Below are 21918 nucleotides of genomic sequence, written 5' to 3'. Positions count from 1 at the left end.
GTTTTTCAAAGCTTGAATTTATTTCTTTCCTCCAAACTAGATAAAAATTGCCTGAGTTGCCATTTCAGAATCAGCATTACCACTATAATTCAAAAACTCCATAGATATTAAAAAGACAATCAAAGCAGTTTTCAGTGTCAAATACATTATTCATTAATGTATCTCACTCCTCCTTTTTCATATTATCATCCTCACCTACACATCAAATGGTAATTCACATGTCAATTTATAATTCTGGAATCTGCAACTCCTTAGGAAACTCTCACTATAAAATCCAAACTTTTAGTAACTTACTTCAGTGTTTCAAGTGACATTTGCAAGTTATAATTTCTTTCCTGCTCTGGAAGTTTTGAGAACTCCACTAAGCATGGATGTTGTCTCTTGTTGTCATCTCTCACCTGGAAAGACAGTAAAGAAACAAGTGTAATGTGACTTAAAAATTAGAAAAAAAAAATTAGAAGCCCAAAACACTAAATGCTTTAAGTTGATCCTGTCAGAATTAATGAAACTGAACAACACTTCAAAAGAGAAAGTATTCTGTGTTCTCAGTGCATGATCAAGTAAGGCAGAATTTGCATCTGCAGATTTCAAGTGGAATAAATGCTAATTTGTACATTTCATTACACAGACATCCATAACAAATATGCAAAGTTCAAGAAAAGTGTTATCTGTGTTGTTTTGACCTACAGCCATAAAATAGCAAACCATCTTCAGCACTATGTTTGAAAAACTATACATCCAGTTTGCATAAATATGTTAAGATGAATATTGCTGAAGTCCTTAGCCGATGAAAGAATATAAAGGATAAATCAACCCTACTTCTTAATTCAGCAAAAGTTTCTGTCAAAGTTGTGTCCAGTACTATACAAGCAGAATGCAACTATTCAGCAGTGAAAAATGACTGGAACATTACTTTACTTCTACTGTATTTTTCTATAAGAAGAACTAAACTACACATTACTACTCAATCGGGTTTATTTAACTTCATTAAAAACCCCTACATTTCTCCATAACATTTCTGAGTAATATAGTATTGCATTTTGATCTAAGTACATAATAATTATCAAACTGAATAGAAATCATTTAACTTATGTTTGGGATTGAAAAAAAAAAAGTAAATCTCTAAGGGATATTTATCTTTGTGTTATTGTATTGATCTTCTTTGGACAGGCAATTCAAGCAATTCAAGCAATTCAACTGCCAAGCTACTTGATCAAAATCATTAGCAACTAAAATAAGAAACATCTTTTAATGGACACTGAAATGTTTATTTGCAGATTTCTTTCTAAGACCAATGGTAATCTGCATTAATAAAGATTCAGTATAGTTTCCAATAAGAACGACGACTTTAAATCTGTGTACAGCTAATCTAAATCTTGGACATTATGTGTTTTCCTCAGAATTCCAATGGTAATTGAACTTCTTTTAGTGAGACTCCTTTCAATCTACAGATGCAATGTACAATGCTTGTAATATATATTCATCATATTTTGGAGGTAGCCTTCCTGCTCTTTTTTTTTCTTTTTCTGAGCACAACATAAAAATCTACTTCCTTCCATATATATTGTGTAAATGACGGAACTTTTGACCACCTATCAAGTCTTTATTTCTGTGGCTGGTTCTAAATGTACAGCAAAGTTCATCAGAAACAAGAATACGTAGATACATCTGATGATTTCAAGTTGGACATCTAAATACCATTCATATTCAGACTTATAATGAGGCCAGTTAACAAATATGATGGTTTTAAGACTGTCTTTTTAATTTTTCTTAACAAAGTTCAAACAGAGAAAGAATGTAAATAAATCACTATTGGGTGTAAGAAAGCAAAATAATGCTTATTCTAAACACTTCCATTGGAGAGGTAGAAATGTTTAAGAATCTCTACTCAAAACAAGGCTGGGGAGTTGGGGCAGTCTCAGCTTGTTTGGCTTCCGTATGCCTGCTGCTTCTTTTCTGGCTGAAGATAACATACTGACCTTGACAAGCTAAGTCTAACAGCCTCTCTGCTTTTTGACTCTCTGCCTTCTGCCAGCAGGATCTGGGGGGAGGCCCCTTGGGGAAGAACCCTTGGGGGAAGCAAAGGGGGCTTGGTTGTGCTTTTCTGTTGATTGTACATGTTTGTAAATATTGTGAATAGTGCATATTTGTACATAGTCATTGCATTTCATCATAGATTGTAGATTTGCTTGTAAATATACCTTTCATTTGCTTCCAGACTGAGCTAGCCTGGTTATTGTCAGTGTGGGAGGGGATTTCAGCTCTCACACTGTTACAACAAAAGACCATAATTTTGCTACATTGCCTTGCTGTTTTACTTTATTACATGTATAAAATACATTAGTAATATAACATTCAATACTGGGTACTTTGGTACATACAGATCTGACAAAACAGGCATGTGGAAGGGAATATAAAATACAATTTCCAGCAGTTTGTTTGGTTTTCTTATAATCTGGAGATACATTTATCCTTTGAACTTTCTGACTTGGTGAAAAATTGCCACTAGCTACTACATATAATGCATCTTGCTCTGAATTTTAAGCAAATGTACATCAAATGCAACTGAGATTAGAGGACTGAGACGGTGTGCATCTAAGCCAGCTATTTTCTGTTTCATACCTTCCCTCAATACTCATTAACTGCAGTGCATCAACTGAGATAACTAGAATTGGCATCGGTGGCCTAAACAGATGAAATCATCCGTGAAAAAACAATATGATAAAGGAGTTAGTCACCAGAAGGTGACCAGTGTATGCTTTGCCACATCACTGAAGTGATCACATCCAATCATGAAACAGTAAAGCTGGAGACAGAAAGCTGAAAGGTTTAGCTGCTTGTTTCATTCTGATGTAACTACAACATTTAAGTGCAAAACTTCATACTTACTATATACTGTTTAAATGAAAATAGTGTTCAACTGTGCGATTAAATTCTAGACGGTAAGTAATACACTAAAAGTTCCCACAGATTGCTTCACAGTTGGTATGATTATACAATAATTAAAATGTTTTGACAGATCAATTTAATCCCCTGGCATTTTGTGCTGATTTGCTGGGGAAACAACAAAAAAAGTATATAGAGATATTCTCTGTCAATCAAATCTTCATCAAATATAATTCCTACGCCCAGTTACATTACATTTCTTAGAAGACCAAAATCTTCTAGTAGCAAACATAGACTACATGTTTCTATATGTGCATACACATTTTGACACTTACATCTAGTACCTACTGTATATTTCTACATACTATTCACAGCAATAGTTCTTCATAAACAACATCTTTTGGTTTATGAAGCTGTTATCCAAAAAACTAGCTTGTATATTTCCTTATGAGCAAATTTAAAAAAAAAAAATTACAAAATAGAATGCATTTTGTATCAAAGCCAGAAGCTATGTATATTTTTTTCTGTCATACTCCACGAAAAGTAGGAAAGAGATAAGGTAGAGTACCTAAAATAGACCTGAGCCTGAAGAAATAGAAAGAAGGGAAAACAGATTTAATGGAATTTCCTATATGCAATATTTTCATGAAAAAATAATTTTTATAATTCTCAAAGAGTTATCTCAGTCAGTACATACAAGAAGAACCAAGAATAACTGCTTTTATTGGATTACTCCACCAGGAAACAAAACCTTTTTTAACCAAGGACAAACAGAAGTTAAAAACCCCACCATGTGCTTTCTGTACTGTCAGTTAGATTGGCTAAAAATTTCAGCACCAAAGAGTTTAATATCAGAATTTTAGTTCAGAATGTGTTGGGTTTGGCTGAAATGTTAGTTAGTTAGTTATAGCAGCATCTTCTATAGTGCTGCATTTTGTAGTGCTAGGTGGAACACACCAGCAGTGTTTTGGCTGCTGCTGAGCACTGCTCTTACAGCACCAAGGCTGTGCTTTTCCAGCATTCCTCCCACCCAACAGTAGGCTAAGGGGTGGGCAAGGTCTTGGGAGGGAACATAGCCCAGCCAGCTGACCCAAACTGACCAAAGGGATATTCCATGTGCTATGACATCAACTTGGATATAAAAGTTAAGGGAAAGAAGGAAGTGTGGGTACATTCACTGATGACATTTTCCTCCTAAGGAGCCACTACGCATATTAAAGCCCTGTTTCCCTGGAAGCAGACGGACATTGTCTTCTGATGGGAAGAAGAGAACAACATCTTTGTTTTCTCTTGCTTCTGTGTACAGCCTTTACTATCACTTTTGCCTTATTAAACTGCTTCAATCTTGACTCACGGGCCTCTTGCTATATTTTCCTCTCTTCTATCCCTCAAACAAAGGGAGTGATAGAGCAGCTTTGGTGGGCATGTGGCCCTGTGATGGTTTAAAACTGTCTTTTTAATTTTTCTTTGCAAAGTTCAAGCAGAGAAAGATAAAGAATGTAAATAAGTCACTATTGGGTGTAAGAAAGTAAAATAATGATTGTTCTAAACACTTCCATTGGAGAAATAGAAATCTTTAAGAATCTCTGCTCAAAACAAGGTTGGAGAGTTTGGGCAGTTAACAACTTGCTGGGCTTCTGTCTGCTACTACTTCTTCTCTTCCGGCTGAAGATAACACACTGACCTTGGCGAGCTAAGTTTAACAGCCTCTCTGCTTCTTAACTCTCTGCCTTCTGCCAGGGGGTCTGGGGGACTCTTTCTGGTCTGAGGGGGGAGGCCCCCTTTTGGGGGAAGCAAAGGGAAATTGGTTGTGCTTTTCTGTTGATTGTACGTATTTGTAAATGTTGTGCGTAGTGTATATTTGTACATATTCATTGCATTTCATCATAGATTGTACTTTTGCTTGTAAATACAGCTTTCATTTGCTTCCAGACTGAGTTAGCCTGGTTATTGTCAGTGGGGGGGGATTTCAGCTCACACTGTTACAATACAGGCCCCCAGCCAGGGCCAAATCATCACAGTTTGTTTCTAACTGCTTCTGGCCAAAAGGACCTAAAACCTTACTGATTCTGGTACACTGAAATCAATGTGCTAAATAGTATTATATAGTAATAATAAAAATAATTATTTACATAATTAAGAGAAAATTAAGTTGGAAGGTACATACTGGTCCATACTGCCAGCCAAGTTCAATCTTATTCATAACCCAAAGTTCATGGATGTTCTCCGCTAATTTTTCTCTGATCCTTTCCAGATGGGGAGGCAAAACAATCTAAAGAAGAAAGAAAGAAAAAAAAAAAAAAGGTTATTATATATAAATTGCTTGACAGTGCAACCCAAACTACTGTAACAGACAAACTTTGTACAATCGAGATTTCTCAATTGAACGAAAACTTAGGTTTAGTTAATGCAAGCAAGAATTCTTAAATCAAGAAATACTTCAACCTATGCACTTACAAGCTCCAGAGTTTGGCCAACAAAACAGTTTTAAACAGTTTTAAATCCAAAACATCCAAACGGTATGCAATATGTTCCTAACAGCTGGCTAGTATCTGCTCAAACCAGTACTATTTCTCAGCTTAAAAAATGCCAAAAATCTCAAGAACCAAGGTAATGTTGTGAAAAACAGAAAAAAAATAACCATTTAAGAACTGATTTTCATGTGGAAAAAAAAAGGTTATGATGACAGGATGGCATGCCAATCTACCTCCAAAATTTGAAATCAAGTCTGCCTCACCTCAATTATTCAATGCTGTGAATCATGATAATATTACCCAATTTTTGGTAAAAAAAGGATGGTACAAAGATGATAAAATGATCTTGTTTTCTGCAATGGTGGTCTTTAGTATCAAAAAAGTACTGTTCATTGCAACTATTTAAAAAAAAGGCAAGCTGTAACTTCAATGCACACCATTTACTACCCACAATGAGTCAAATGCCACTCTCAGTAACCTTCAAGTCCAATAAAGAATTAGAACTGAAACTGGTCTAAAAGCATCATCATATTGCGATCTTCAGCAATTGGAATTAAACAGTAATAAAAATGTCTAATAATAGAACAAGTTCAAATATTTTTTTTTTGGCATACTCTAATATTAAGGGTAAAACGTTCTTCACAGTGTTTGTGAACAGGAATATACGAAATTTCTAGGGCTTTACACACCAATTATGAGCTTCTCACAATGGAACATACTGACCAAACCCCCAAAAACCAAGCTTGAGAGAAGTTACAAATTCGTTCAATTAACACAGGCCCATAAGATGTGTGCAATCTTTCAGTTTCCATACCTGGCTGGTATCTACAGGAACTGGAGTGAAAGCTGCTTGCGACAGAGAGATAGTGGGACCCAGCAGGTCTCTTGTATAGCTACGATCTTGTTTGTACTCTCGGCTCTGCTCCACTTTAAGCTTCTCTTTTGGCAGGACAGCTTCAAAGCACGGGGCATACCCAGGTGGAGGAAGGAATTTGAACTCTCCATGGCGGCCTCCAAGCAAGAAACGCACCCTGTGAACATCGGAGTTACTTTGATAACTGAAACACCTCTGGTGTCAAACCTAATCAGTTTATAAACTACAGAACTACTGAACAGTATGTTTTTTTAAAATTAAAATAAAATAAAATACAACGTTACAGCTTCTTTGAATTGTTTACAGTCAAACTTTCTCCAAGCAATACTGGAGTTTATGAAGTAGAAGGTGCATAAAACATAGGGTAAAGTAAACAACTCTTTCTATTTAGTTAATTTTCACTTCTATAAAAGTATTCTAAATCACATAACCAAAAGAGAAGATACAAAGAGAGAATAATCAGTTTACTTAGCACACCTACAAAGTAAGCAGCAGCATTTTGATACTCAGAAGGCTGAGATTATAACCCTCAGTAATCAGTCAACCACCTCTGAATGATCTCCATTGAGGAATTCTCCATTCTCTCTCACTTGAGAAATAAGCCTGAAAACTCCATGGAATACAGTTCATTCTTTTCCCTCAAAGAAGACTAAATCCTTAGGACAAAATACTTCCCTAAAACTTGTACTTGTCATGATAGTAAAAACCTAGGGTAAAGCATTCTTTCATTCATTATAAAACGATGAAAAAGTCAATTAATGCAATGAATGATCTAATACTAAAAATTTTCCCAGATCATTGCCATCCAATAGGAATCAAAAAACCACAAAAAAACCTTAGACTTACTGCAGAACTGTTATGTCTCTTTTCCATTTACTGAGCATCTTATAAGATTTTTGTTAATGCTACAATAGAACACTCTCCAGAAACACCCTCAGCACTTTAATAATATCTGCCAAATGTTTCTGTCACGATAGAGATAAAGCATGCAGGTTTACAGTTTTGCAGTTCATAGCCTGCATGTCTATAGTTCTACCACATTTACCACATTGTATCTCCAGTATTGTTCAAGGCAAAGTCTGAAGAAGTGCATTTTGCATCTGGAATGAGGCTGGTATGCCCAATGTGTGACAGCTCTTAACTTCTGTAGTATTCACCACAGGCTCCGAATGAGCATTCACAGAGCATTGCTCTGTCTCCCGCAGAAATCATCTTTCAGCATTTACTTTTGCCAGTCCTCCTGAAGTTAGTCCCCATGCTAGAACATTACACAATTTCAAATACTATATTATCAAACTATTTAATGCATGGAATCAGAGGTCTGTCACCTCAGGTGTGATTTGAAATTTTTTAAAAAAGCAGTATAGCAACCAGAATACAGATTGTCTGATTTCATATTAACTTGCTGTCCAGGAAACAAAGTGTACAAAGACTTTTTTAAGGTAAGTGGAGATAATGTATCTTCAAGTAACAGTTATTGCTTCATAATGAATGAGTTAAGGCAAATATATTTTTTAATATTAAAGACTGATACTTTTCTTCCCATATAAATAAAATGCTGTCCTGGAGTGAAATTTAGCAATGCGTCAGCTAAAAAATTGTAATGAAGCTGTTTCTAAGGTCTGTCTGCAAACTACCCAAATGAACCGGTGTGCTAAAAAAACCAACAGATGTGTTATCTCTTCAGGAGTTCTTTGTAGCACTCATGATCCAAGAACTGGAGCTATGCCAAAGAAACAGATGTCAGAAAAGGAAATGAGAGCAAAGACAGCCAGGGAAATATTCACCTGTATAGGGGAGAGAAAAACAACAACAAAAACACAATCCACAAACAAAACAGCCTGGGGGAAAAAAAAACAACAAACAAAAAACTACACCAGATGCTAACTTGATTCCTGCAGAGAAGCTGACAACTGGGAAGAAGAGGCCATCTATGTTGAAATTCTCAAACATTCCTTGAACTGGCTGACCATTTATCCGGAATGAGATGCTAGGGGCACTCAGATCCAGACAGCAACTGATAACATCATCAGTTCTTAACAGATGTTGGTTGGGAGAATTTACTGTTCTTGCTACACAACCTATGGAGGGAAAGGAGACACACTTAGCAAAGTTTCTGAAAATTGTATGAGTTTAACAGCAGCCTACAAAAAGAGACAAACAACATAGCAGTAGAGCACAAAAACATTAATACAAAAATATCTAACCTGTAACACCCAAGACCTGATTTTAAGCTTGCAATGTAGTGAATAGAAGCACACAGTAATATCTACAAAGTTATTTTATTCAAAAATAACATAAATAAATAATATTTAAGTGAGAATAATTACTGATATCAATATAAATGGTTACGCCCAAGAAGAAAACTAAATTTTACTCCTCACAGTAGTAGAAGTGCAGGCTGAAAAACAACCATTAGTTGTATGTTTTAATAAAGAATGCTTTATTATTCAAGATAAAAGCAAGTATCATGCTTCAAATTATTTAGGAATTCATTGTCAGGTACTTTCTGTTATTAAGAGTCACATCATGGTAACCTTGCAAATTTGTACAAGGTGATACTACTGAGTTTCATTACCAAACTGCAAAACTGCATTTTTGTGGTATATACAAAGACAGCAGGAATTTTGAGACATATATATACAGTACTATATGTATTTTTCTTTAATCACTTTTCTATGAATTCTGAAGGATCACTGGGTTTTTTTGCAACAAATTGGACTTACACAAGCACACCTGCTTCCCAAGAGATGTAACCTATAGAATACAGAAACTGGAAGTGACTCTTTCTGAAAGGTACTTCTATCTGCAACAAAAAACTTATGGAAAAGCATGAAAATTCTATGAAAATATCTCATGTAGACATATTTTCCAAATACAACATATGCAATGTCTGCAGGAGATAAACCATAATACAGATTAAGAACAGAGCAGTAACTTTTAAACTCTGCTGTCTAAGTTCTGCAAACATGAAGGACTTAACTAAAAGCATTTCAAGGATGATTAAGGTGGTGCACCTAACAGTCACAAAAAATAATAGTAAAACCTCAACAATCTTCTTCAGATGAATTTTCATACACACAGCACTTTGTGGATGGAAAATTACTTCCTGATACAGCCACTTGATTTGCAGACTGTAGGACAGGTGCCCTTATGCAATCTGCTCCTCTTGATAGGGCATTCAGCAATGTATTTGGGAAAAAAAAAAAACAACACAGTTCTCAGATATCTACTCTTCCTGCTTCTCTACACCCTTTCAAGACAGGATATATTTAGGTTGCTTTACTTGATGTGAGAATAGTCACTTCCATTAGTAAAGACCCAGGAATGATGTGGAGCAATTCTAAAGGCACCCCACAAATAGAGAAATCTACAGGAAACACTGCAGAGAAAGAGTAGAAGTCACAGCATAATGAATAACTTGCAAGGAAACTATCTTCTATTAGGTCTACCTTCCAACACTCACAAAACACAGCAGAGAAGAACTTCACAACAGCTGAGAGTCAGTTTCAAATTAATCACAGAAAAGCAATTACTTAATGGCAGAGATAACAAATTTTCAAAGAGCTATCAATGAAAAGTGGGTACTTCATCTCCTTAAGGCATACTAGTTGAGACTAGATGCCTTTTTAGATGTTTAAGTTTAGCCAAATATAGGTTAATGGGATCAATGCAAGGCTGACTCTTCTCAGAAACATGCACTGGTCTTTGATGAACACACAGTCAAACCAAATGATCTAAGTGCCTTTTCTGGCCTCAGGCTTTAAAAATATATGAGTTCCATTTCTCCATTGGAGAAGTAATTGCAGGACTGAAGAAACAATGTAAATGAAATGTGATTCTGGTAAAGGCTTAGTCCAGAACAGATACTCAGGGGCAGAAATTGTTATTAATGCAGTAAAAGCTTCACTTTTATAATAATGTCATTGCAGAGACTTACCAAGATTCAGCCTGGGATAGTGAAAGAAAAATAAAGCTATGATTTTCAACATTCAGCTACTTAAAGACCTTCCAAGTTTGAGAGATATGTGTTACATGACAATGTCAATGAAGAAGAACTATTTTCAAATCCAACAGCTACATCCACAGCAGAGATTAATACACAAAATTTGTGTATACAAAGGTAATATAACTTTTTTGACTGGTCCAAATTATTGACTTGAGAACCATAAATAATTGTTCATTTATTCTTTTTTGACATTTCTCATGAAAACGTTTTAGGTGGGTAGAACAATTATTTTAGTTTTCAGTAATATTTTGTTTCCTTCCTAAAAGGGCCCCTAACTACAAAAGATTACTTCAGCCAGATCATTATTTTCTGGTTCTTCTGTAATAATTCTTTTTCTGACAAACTCACTTATGACACAGCTTTAATGACACCTTTAATTATGTATCATTGTTCCAAAGTAATTCTCACTATACATGAAAGGCAAAGTGGCAGCTACTTTCCTAAGATGCCACTCCAGTCAATCTGTTATTACTTAACAATACAATCCATTGCTATTTTAATTGGAAAATTCTTTTGAAATGTAAAAATGTATTCTTTTCCAAGTGCCAAGCCACAATGCCTCAAAAATTCAAAACGATGAATGATGCGTACAGCTGACTCACTAAGATGTCTCTCTTGTCTGCTAAGCAGCTTAAGAAAACTCACTTATATATTCATAGAGGCAAGAATTTCCAATGCACTGAGCCTAACAGTTTTCAGACAGTTCTACAGTTCACCATTATCCAATAATCTCTCAAAATTAAAGGAAACTATTTTCCTAAAGAGATGAAACCACAGAAGAAACATTTCTCAAGCAGTTTAGGACTGTTCAAGCATAGGACTACACATTCTAAATTATATCTGTGAAACTTTTCACAAAAGTTAAATTATATGAAAAAGTTTAAGAAAAGACAACAAGCTTTCTATCTTCTTATTCTCATTCTGCTGAGCTAACCCAGCTTGAAGAGTGAATAAATATTTGCAGAATCACCAGCAAATGGAAACACTTTACATACTTAGTTCATCTTCCTTTAACACAAGAATTTGCACAAAGAAATTACTATAAATATATACTTAATAAATAGATCCAAGCTGGGCTGATAACATTTTAAAGATTCATGTCTGACGAAACACACCATAATCAAGCGAGAAACATGATTCTGGAAGTCTTGATGTATGTAAATAAAATATCACTACAGAAAAACATCTGGTTTAGAAGGAAAAACAAAAAAAAGTTCTGTGAGTTCAATCTCTCAGGTTGTTTTTACCCTATCACACAGGCATTACAAATCCAGATGACTGTCATACTTCATTTTATTTAAAATTTTAAATAAAATCTTCATAGTTACTGTGAAAAAACAAACATCACCAAAATAATTCCCAGGCTGAAACACAAATTCTTAGTCTATCTGCATTAATTTGAATAAAACAACTTTTTCATCACACAATGTCAACTTAAAAACTATTCTGATACTGATTCTATATACTCCTAAAGTCAGCTGAAACATCCAATTCACTTTGCTGCTACTGAAAACAAATTCACTAGAACTGAAAACAGTCTAGTATTTAAAAAAAAAAAACCTAAGCAAATTTCTTAAAAAAGGCAAACCAAAAATCAAACAAACAAAAAATAAACTCACTACAAACAAAACACAAACCAGAATACCTGACCAAAGATGCAGACCATCGAAGCCATAGGAATACAAGTCATCGCCAACACCATTTCCTCCCCATTCTGCTCCTCCCCCTGGATATGGTGAGTAGCCTTCTGTTGAAGCCCAGCCCACTCGTAGATGTGTTGATTCTGCAGTCACAAAGGGCTCTAGATGGTCCACCATAAGTTCATAGTACCATTTTCTGTATTGGGCAGAGCCTTCACTAATCCCCAAGAAGATGTTGGGTCGCATGCTTAAACAGAAAGAATAAAAGTGGTAAATAACAACTTATTTCAAGAACATGACGAACCACTGCAGGCTTTTTATTAAATTCAAATTTCATGCTTCTTTTGTGTGATTAAAACAACAAAAACAAATTTATTTAATAGGATCACAGAAGCATAGAATACCACACTGGAAGAGACCTTAGGAATCATCTGTTCCAACTTTTCTTGGCAAAATCATGGTCTAGAGAAGATGACCCAGCACCCCTTCAGATGAATCTTGAAAGTGACCAATGTTGGGGAGTCCACCACTTCCCTGGAGAGATTATTTTAATAGTAGAATGTTGCCATTTAGGAAAACTTTCTTTTATGTGTCCAATTGGAATCTCCCCAGGAGAAACTTATACTCACTCCCCTTTGTCTTTTCCATGTTTCTTTTAACCACAAATTTTATTCTGCTTTCCTCATAAATCTATTTTTTTAATTTTACCTGCTCACATGGTTGACAAGGCGTGTCTGTAACAGCAGATCTCTTCCTGGCAGGAGATTATCACAGATTAGATGTTGATTAGAACGCACAGCTACTCCATGACAAACACAGAGAGAACACAAAACATCCAAAACCTGAAAATTAAATAGATTCTTTTAATTTTCAATATTTTTTATAATCATTGTGCATTACTTCAGGCAAAACAATGCTATATACATTGCTCCTGGAAGACATGTAAGGGTATGTAATTCATGCAACATAGCAGTTTTATTTTACACCAATTCTAAAATTCTCTTAACAATACAATTCTAAAATTCTCTTAGTAATATTAAGACATTTTTTTCCTGCATCCCTTGAGAATAAGTGTGCATCAATGTTTTCATCAAAAAACCTTTTGCTTCTTCAAACTGCTCATATGCCTTTTAGGCAATATTAAAGTATTTGAAATTTAACTCCTACATGGAACAACATGTTAGCTTTGTTCCAGTATGTTCACCTAAATATACTTTTCTCTTCTTTGCCTACCTTATGGTTTCTTCCATGTTTGTCCAGAAGACAGATGATTGATTTAATATGTCCTTCCTTAATAATGTTTAGAGCTTCTGGACTTTCCACCAAGACACAATGTAAAACCTCTAGAATTCCTGAGGAAAAAAAAAAATAAAAAAAAAAATTTAATCAAAGTGCATATAAAATCGTAACTGCACATAATACTTTCTAATGTGCTGTTGAGCAACATGGAAGAGTTTCAAAAATCGTTGTATATAAAAAAACAAAACCAAAACAGCATTGATATACTTCTAGTTTTCCTAAAATGACTGAAGGTAGTAAAAATCAGAAAGGACAGGGAAAAAAATGTAAATTAATGTGACATTTCAATAATAAATATGTAACAGTCGATACTCACAAATGAAAGCAAACTGGGTAAAATGATGGTTTTCAATGGAGATGAAGACTTTGCACTATATACATATTAAATATATAAAATAATTCTCTATATTTACAATTTTCTGTTTCTTCCCTTAGAAAATCATAGGAACAACTAATGGAATTATATACCTTTGAATGAGAGAGAAGAGGTAAATTCTTAGTCTCACTGTGTATAATTTTCTTTGTGTATGTGATAGCTATACTGGTAGCCACAGTGAAGCACGCTTTTAACAATATAAACAGTAATTAAATATGAAATTATATCACATAATGTAAGTGTGGTAAGCATAACCTTGGAATTTTCAGATCTGTATAGGTAGATTCATAATCTTAACTTTGTCTTAAAATAGTATACAAAGTTCATTTTCTAATCTTAACATTTTCAACAACAGAAGTAAGAATTCTTTGAAGGTGTAAACATTCAATAATAAATTACTGTTATCACTTAGGTTCAGCTGCTACAGCAATTTCTTCAATTACTGCAGCATCTGAATGTTAAATATGAAACATATTTTGGGCTAAGGGCAAATTCGCTCTGTTTCAGAAAAAAAAATCATATATGAATGTACAATATCTGTTCAGACTGACTCACTTTTAGATTGTCTGTATTAAAAACAACTTGTTCCAATTTTGTTGGTGGTGCTTGGGACCGGAAAGCAGGAAGTGTTTGAATTTTATAGAAATACCACAAACATTGTGATATGCAGAGTGCATGACAAATATGAGTGAATTTTTTTCCTTAATGAGCAACAGATGAAAGGAAGCATGTATTTTCAGGACAACATGTTGACTCTTTTAATATCAAACTGTAGAATACTAGAATAAGATGCATGCCCTTTAAAAAAATAATACTCAAAGCCTGATATCTGGTTCTGTAAGTCTTCAATTGGAGGACATTAAATTGACTTTATAATTTTAGTTGGCCTAGTTAATTCCATCTGGTACATATTTCAGAGTGAAAGACTAATTTAATCCTAATTTATGCATTGAAGAGACAGCTAAAGCATTTGCATTGCATTATTCAGTCAGCTCCTGTGGTATCTCACTTCCAAAATGTTCTACTCTCAGACACATTTACTTAGACAAATCTTAATTTTCTTTGCTTCAGTGAAGATCAGGAACTGAATCAATTTCTAATTTGTACATTGAACTCACAATTGCTGTTTATATATTTAATGCCTTTATTGTGCTTTCATAAAATTTTCAAGCAAAAACTGAAAATCAGAGTTTTATTGGTAATAGACTATGGCATTAAGTCTTTATCACAACACATTCAAGAGAACACTTGCAGGAGATGATGTAGCTGACAACTTCAACATTGAAGGTAAATTTAATTTTGGTGTGACTAACAGAGCATGGTGTTTCTTCCTCACAAACACTCTACCTTAGAAAAATGAATTAATTATTTTAGATGAAAATATGCAGACAGGTATTCTTAATTAAAAGACGTAATATTATTTCTCCTTATAGTAGACCTACCACTGTAAATTAAAGCAATTAAGATCACATCCCAATCAAGCCACATAAAGCCTAAAATTTGTGAAGCAAGCAGCCCACACAAAATCATAAGATAACTAAAACCCAGCATAATTATATAATCTTGTATAACTGACTCCTCCAAATCCAGAAAAAGCCTTAATTATAAAACTAACTTTGCAGGCAACATGGAAGCTATGCTACCAGAGCATGTGGGGAAGGAGTTCAAGTTGCCTAGTTCCTACAAGAAAACTCAGAACAAATGAGCATTGCAAGTATCAGTACCTTAAGAATTTTTGCTTCATGTCACGAGGTTCATTATGCAGTATGACTAGAATGTCAGATTACTTTGCAGTCTACAGAACTCATCTTGTACCTTACTACAATATTATAAAACTAAACATCTAGGTTTTAATTTTCAAACCTTATTTTTACTTCGAGATTAATTTTTTAAAATTCATACTTACATAACAGAAACTATGTAACACAGAACTTTTAGAGATGTCATCACAAATTTAATTTTCAACCTCCATGGTCGAGCGCAAAATTTTGCACTATTTCTGAAACTCCCAAACCTGAGAGTTTCAGTTGTAAAAATGAGGTCTCAGGATATCATTTCACCATGAACACATTGAAATTAAGAAGGTTGCAGTCAAATCCCATGCAACTGCATAACTGTGGGAACATTCTCCTTAGGTGAATGGTCTCACACCGAAGCTGGACCATAATGGACAAACCATCTAGCCTGTGATTTTTCAAATTTGTAAACACTTCTTTTGTTGGTTTTCCTTTTTCCAGTTTAAATTCTTTGTTGCTGAAATCTTCACGAAAGCAAGAAGATTGCAGCATCTGCAGAGCAGGTTTCTCAAACACTAATGTAAACTAACATGAACGTTATGACACATGTTGGGTGAGCAACCCCTGACTGCCTACCGTGACAGGCTGATCAGCAAATCTCTGGCTAGACACCAGTGCTATAAGCAGCTAACTGTAAGACCAGCTAAGACCTAAAGTAGCAACACATATTTAGCCTCCTATGTTCCTGTTGCCTCATACCTTGATTCAGAGCTTCCCAAACAAACCACAGCTGAAACAGATCAAGAGTGGGAAGAAACAGCATAGTTAAACAGGTCCTTCACTCATAGTCCTGAAGCAAAACATACAATTCTGACTAGACGGGCTTACATCAGCAAATGTTTCAAAGTCTTTATACTAGCTACCAGCTTGCCTCAGAAGTTGACAAAGGGGAAAAAAACTTCCAACAGAAGAAGCATCAGTGTATAACTGCTCTTCATAACTGCAATCATCTGCTGCAGATTTTACCAATCAGCTAATGAACATTGTGACAGTTTGCCCTTGTCTCTGACAGGGAGAACACTCCTACCACTCACATTCGACAACATTTTCCTATTCTGCTGGTCAGTTTATCTCAGGAACAGATTTATGGCAAATAAGCCACAGTGTTACAAACATAAATCCCACTTTATTAATATAATTTACTCTCTCATAGAAGGAGCTTCATGACTATTACACTGAACAAGTGTATTGACAAATTTGAAGCATGAAAACTAGTTAAATAAGGAAGCTAAAATACTAAAAAGCATACCAGAAGAGGCTTCCAGTCTTTCTAATCTGCTGATCAACCAATCAAGAGATCCAGAAAATTGAGCACAGTTTTTACGATTCCCTCGAATCAGAGCCGCTATTGGGGAAGAGAGAGAAAAAGAAATAAGTACACTTATAAATTCATTTAAACTAAACAAATCTCTGTCTTACCTTGACAGAAATGATTCACTAAGATTCTTATCTTTAATTATTTATGTCCTTCATTTAAATTTAAATAGTGTGATACTTAGATTTAAGCATAAGAAATACCCTTGGCATCAAGCTGATGTTTAAAGTATTTTAATTATTTTGGGTTTCAATCATCTCAATAATCCCTGGAAAATGCTCTATATGAAGCAGACAGTACTGACACCACAAAAGTCAGCTGCTACAGTAGAACCAAATTTCCACAAACCAGTATTCTTTTAGTGACAGGAAACACTAGAAGAACAGAATGAGAAGCCAACCACACAGGGAGTAAATGTAAAATTATTTTCTATTGCTACATTATATTTGTTCAAGAATAATAGGAACTAAAACAAGATAGCCATCCAGGAACTGTTTGTCATACTTTTGACAGGACTGTAGCTTCAAACTGATTTCAAAATGGTTTAGCCTCATCCTTTAAACTGAAGATTGAAGTAGATGGAATACACTGACCTGGTGGATATAAATGACTAGAAATCTTGGTGATAATAATAATAAATATTATTAGGGAAACCACATTATTTAAATATGCTCTGTGGATTTTTTTTTTTTTTTAAGTACATGCAAGGAACTGGAAATGCATAAATCTTGTTTCTATACAGTGGAAATTCTTTTCTACTAAAACAGGTACTTGTTTCTTCTTATCTGAGTATTACTCTGGAGTTAAACCAATCCAGGTAACCCATAATATGCCTTACCTAGTAATTCATACAAAGAATTCAGAATAGATTTCCATGCTTCTCCAGCTTCCTTCCCGGCTACATCTGCAAAATGAGCTGCACTGCTGTACACATTCAAGCGATCGATACATTCAAGAACAAGGTTGATCATACCCTAAAATTGGAAAGGCTCATATTGTCAGAGACAAAACAACATGATAGCATTGTTCAGGTGCAAATACACACCATTTTCAGAAATCTAAGAAAAGAAAACATGAAAGGCAAAACAACAGAAGTAAAGTAAGCAATCCCTATGGAAAGTTCTCCTTGACTGTGATAATAAAATTTTACCATTTAGGATGGTCAAAATAAAACAAAAAATAATCATTCCAAACTTAATTTTAGGCAAGTTTCTATTCTGCAAGATATTTAGGCATCTGACTCAATATAGGAAAGTATCATTACCAGTGAAATAACAGGCATATTAAACAAAATATTTAAAGCATTCTGCATCAAGAGATTACACCATAACAGAAGAAACTAATACATACTACAAGTAAATTATGCTTAGAATTCAGGGCACAAAGTCATATTAATACTGCCTTTTCCTTCCCCGCCTCCTCCCCCCTGCCCCCAGTAGATACAGCCTTAAATCCATTTATTTAAATATACAGGAAAACCAATAGATCTAAAGAGATTATAAATGTAGCAAATAGTTTGACTATTACATGACAAAAAAAAAGCACTGCAAGTATGCTCCAGATGAGACAGAAATGCTACTGACACTGAGAAAGAATAGAAAATCAGGAGTAAAACAGAGAAGTACCTCTTCCTGGAAGAGGTTCTGGCGATTCTTCAGTGCACGGAGCCTGTTTTGTTTGTCCTCATGCTCCAAATGGTCACCAGGGGGATGAAAGTATCCAATCAAGTCCTGAAGGCTCAGACTGACTGACTCAATAGGCAAATCGATGTTGGAAGACTTCACTTTCTTGTTGAGAGCATCAAGGCCCCTACAAGAAGATGCAAAGTCTCCTGAGAATTGGAAATTAATTTATTTGATCATTTGAACTATTTATTGGTTTAAAAGCAAAGTTCGTTTACATGTTAAAGCTCAATTCATTTTCTGACAGCTTTGTAATTTCTCAAAAATTGTTTATGTCTGACCCATTCATTACTTTATAATTCACCCCTCCCTTCTCAACAAACTGGAAGCAACAAAAATAGTTTCTCTTACTTTTTTTTTAAATACTGAAATCACATTTTAATAGCGTTCCTATGCATTTAGTAGTATCAAAGGCAGATCAAAAGATCAAGAGAAATTATTGCACTCCAGCATGAAGCTGGAGTGGACAAAGACAAAGAGCTGAAGAGGCCACAGCTAGTCCATAGAGGCTGTTAAGCTGTTCTTAAGCCATCTTCACTGCTGGAAGCTCTTCCACATATTCTGTCCCAGCATTTCATTAGCCTTTTTGTTTCCCTGGCATGTAATTCAGTCTTGGCCTTGCTGTGGATTAAAATCACCATTTCATAGAAGTAGGGGGCACATTGTTCTTATATATGTTGCACCTGTCCCACACTTACCTGAGTCCCCAGTAAACTCCATATTTCAATTTTTCCTCAGCACTGTGCTTTCTGGAACCCCGAGGTACCTTTCTCTTCCATTTAAACCTCACCTTCTTTGAAATGTGGCTGTTTCAGCTGAGACCTCACCAGTGCCATGCAACAAGTCTAAGACGAGGGTTTTCACTCACACCTTTCTGGCTCCCACACAAGCCAGGTAGTGGGCAGGGACTTGGGAGGGCAGCTGCACTAGCCAGGGGCTGCAGCAAGCCTGCCAGAAACTGCTGGAAGCAGCAGGAAGGGCCATGAGAGGCAGAGAAACCAGGTGTGCTGATGGCCTGTGAACAGAGTGCCCATTCTCAAAGAGCTGGGGAAGTGGCAGAGGATCCTGAAAACCTCTGCAAGAGCCAGCCAGGGCCCTGAAGAGCTGGGAGAGCAGAAGCCCTGACGGGGGCCAACCCTGGTGGCGCACAGTGGGGGAGAGTAGAAGGGGGTTTATTTCACAATCAAACAGTCTTTCTGCTCATAGGAACCCAGTGAGTGGGACACATGAGAGGGAGGGGCACAGTCAGACAGCTGGGAGCGCCTGGCCATTGGCACAAGCAGGCTAACAGGCACAGGGAGAGAGCAAAGAGAGATTGAGTGTGCCCCAGGGGCTCCTTTTGAATTAGCTCAGTAGCTGGCATGAGCAGGGCATGTGGGCAGGACACAAGGTGCTGCAGTTTTACTGAAGGCATGACAGTGGCTACTTGAAGGAGGAAGACTGTGCTCTCTGCACTCACCAAAATGGATATTGGCATCCAGGCCACAGGTTGTGAGGAATGCCATAGCCTTTCACAGGCAACAGGGGGCAACACTGACTGTGGGTGTGTGTGATATCAGGTTTTTGACTTGCTCAGCCAGGTGGCACGGCTCGAGGATGAAGTGTTGGAGCTAAGGGAAGAGGTGAGTAGGCTAAGAAGCATCAGAAAGAATGAGAAGGAAATCGATAACTTTCACAAGTTGATCTTTACAAATATAGAACAAGAGCCGAATCTTAGTGGGGCAGAGAATTCAATATCCTCTCATCAGCAAGCCCCCCAGCCCTCCTGCAGTAACTGTAGTAACTCACATGCAGGGTCAATGGGAACAGGTAGCTACCCAATGAAACTAACAACACAAATGGAGCAAATGTGCTCCTTTAAGAAGTGCGTCACTCACAGTGCCCTTGCAGAACAGGTATGAGGCTCTGCAGGAGGAACTGGTTGTGAGCAAGGACGAGGGCTCACAAAAGCCAAAAATGCCACAAGGGCCAGAAGTGCCACCAAGGCCGACTCGCCTCAGGTCAGCCATAAAAACTGACTTTGAAAAGAAAAATCGAAGGGTCATTGTCGTAGGTGACTCCCTGCTGAGGGGAGCGGAGGGCCCGATATGCAGACCAAACCCCCTTCATAGAGAGGTCTGCTGTCTGCCTGGTGCCCAAGTAAAGGACATCGTAGCCAAACTTCCCTCCCTTGTGAATCCTTCAGACTGTTACCCACTTCTGATTTTTCAGGTGGGTAGTGATGATGCAGCAGCAAGAGGCTCACAATCAGTTAAAAGAGACTTCAGGACCCTGGGGCAATTCCTAAAGGGATCAAGAGCTCAGGTTGTGTTCTCCTCCATCCCTCTGACATTAGTGATGGATGAGGGAACATTAAGGAAGAGCCAACATGTCAACTCATGGCTCCAGGACTGGTGTTGCCAACAGGGCTTTGGATTTCACAATCACAGCTTGGTATACAGGGCTCCAGAGCTGTGAGCAACCAATGGGACGCACCTGTCCCAGAGGGGGAAAAGGATTTTAAGGGCAGGAGTTGGCAGGGCTCATTGATAGGACTTTAAATTAGATTTGAAGGGAAAAGGGTTTGTTAATCTCATGCTTGCCTGTGACAAACATTGGGGCAGTTCACCAGAGGCAGAGGGATGGAGTGCTAGCAAGGGATCTCAACTTGTTGCCCTGAGGCAAGCCAAGGATAAAGCACTGGGACACCCCAAGGGAATCAAGGGGGATTCACCTAAGAAGGTGACACAGCCAGACCAGCTGAAGTGCCTCTATGCTAATGCACACAGCTTGGGCAATAAACAGGACGAGTTAAGGGCTACTGCGCTGCTAGGATGCTATGACATATTGGCTGTTACTGAAACGTGGTGGGATGATTACCATGACTGGAATGTAGAGATAGATGGGTACAAGCTCTTGCAGAAGGACAGCAGGGTAGGAGGGGAGAAGGTGTTGCTCTTTATATCAGTGAGCTGCAGGAATCAGTAGAGCTTCACCTGGGGAAGGATGATGAGCTGGTTGAGAGCATATGGGTGAAGATTAAAGGGAAGACAGGGGAAGGTAATGTTACTGTAGGGGTCTGCTACAGGCCACCTGACCAGCAGAACCAAGTAGATGAGGCCCTCCACAGGCTAATAGAAGTGGCTTCACATGCACAAGCCCTGGTCCTTGTGGGGGATTTCAACCACCCTGACATCTGCTGGAGGGAGAACACAGCAAACCACCATCTATCCAGAATGTTCCTGGAATGCAAGGATGACAACTTCTTCCTCCAAATGGTAGAGGAACCAACAAGAAAAGGTGCTACACTGGACCTTGTTCTCACTGATGGGGAACGGCTGGTGACCGATGTGAGGCTCAGGGATAACCTTGGATGCAGTGACCATGATGCAATAGAATTTAAGATCCTCAGGGCAACTAGGAGGGTGCATCCCAGGATTACAACCCTGGCATGCAGACTTTGATCACTTCAGGGATCTGCTGGCTAAAGTACTGTGGGACAAAGCCCTAGAAGGAAGAGGGGCCCAGGACAGCTGGTCAGTATTCAAGGATCACCTTCTCTGTGTCCAGAAGCGAAGTATACCCACA

General features: G+C 37.0%; 1 protein-coding gene across 1 annotated transcript in view; it reads right to left on the bottom strand.

Moving 5' to 3' along the window:
* RYR2 (ryanodine receptor 2) overlaps window positions 1-21918 on the bottom strand; it is a 294938-nt gene that overhangs the window by 173452 nt on the left and 99568 nt on the right. Inside the window, exons 15-24 of the mRNA XM_054396845.1 lie at window positions 18295-18478; window positions 17508-17643; window positions 16604-16699; window positions 13117-13235; window positions 12592-12725; window positions 11889-12130; window positions 8123-8315; window positions 6175-6391; window positions 5054-5158; window positions 295-398 (exon numbers count right to left, since the gene is read on the bottom strand). Of these exons, the coding sequence (XP_054252820.1) occupies window positions 295-398; window positions 5054-5158; window positions 6175-6391; window positions 8123-8315; window positions 11889-12130; window positions 12592-12725; window positions 13117-13235; window positions 16604-16699; window positions 17508-17643; window positions 18295-18478 (1530 nt within the window). The remainder of the gene's footprint in view (window positions 1-294; window positions 399-5053; window positions 5159-6174; window positions 6392-8122; window positions 8316-11888; window positions 12131-12591; window positions 12726-13116; window positions 13236-16603; window positions 16700-17507; window positions 17644-18294; window positions 18479-21918) is intronic.

This window comes from Indicator indicator, chromosome 2 (genome assembly GCF_027791375.1).
Source record: "Indicator indicator isolate 239-I01 chromosome 2, UM_Iind_1.1, whole genome shotgun sequence".
In the NCBI taxonomy this organism is placed as follows: domain Eukaryota; kingdom Metazoa; phylum Chordata; class Aves; order Piciformes; family Indicatoridae; genus Indicator; species Indicator indicator.
Note: the sequence above shows the minus strand (reverse complement) of the source record. Positions and strands in the feature narration are given on the sequence as shown.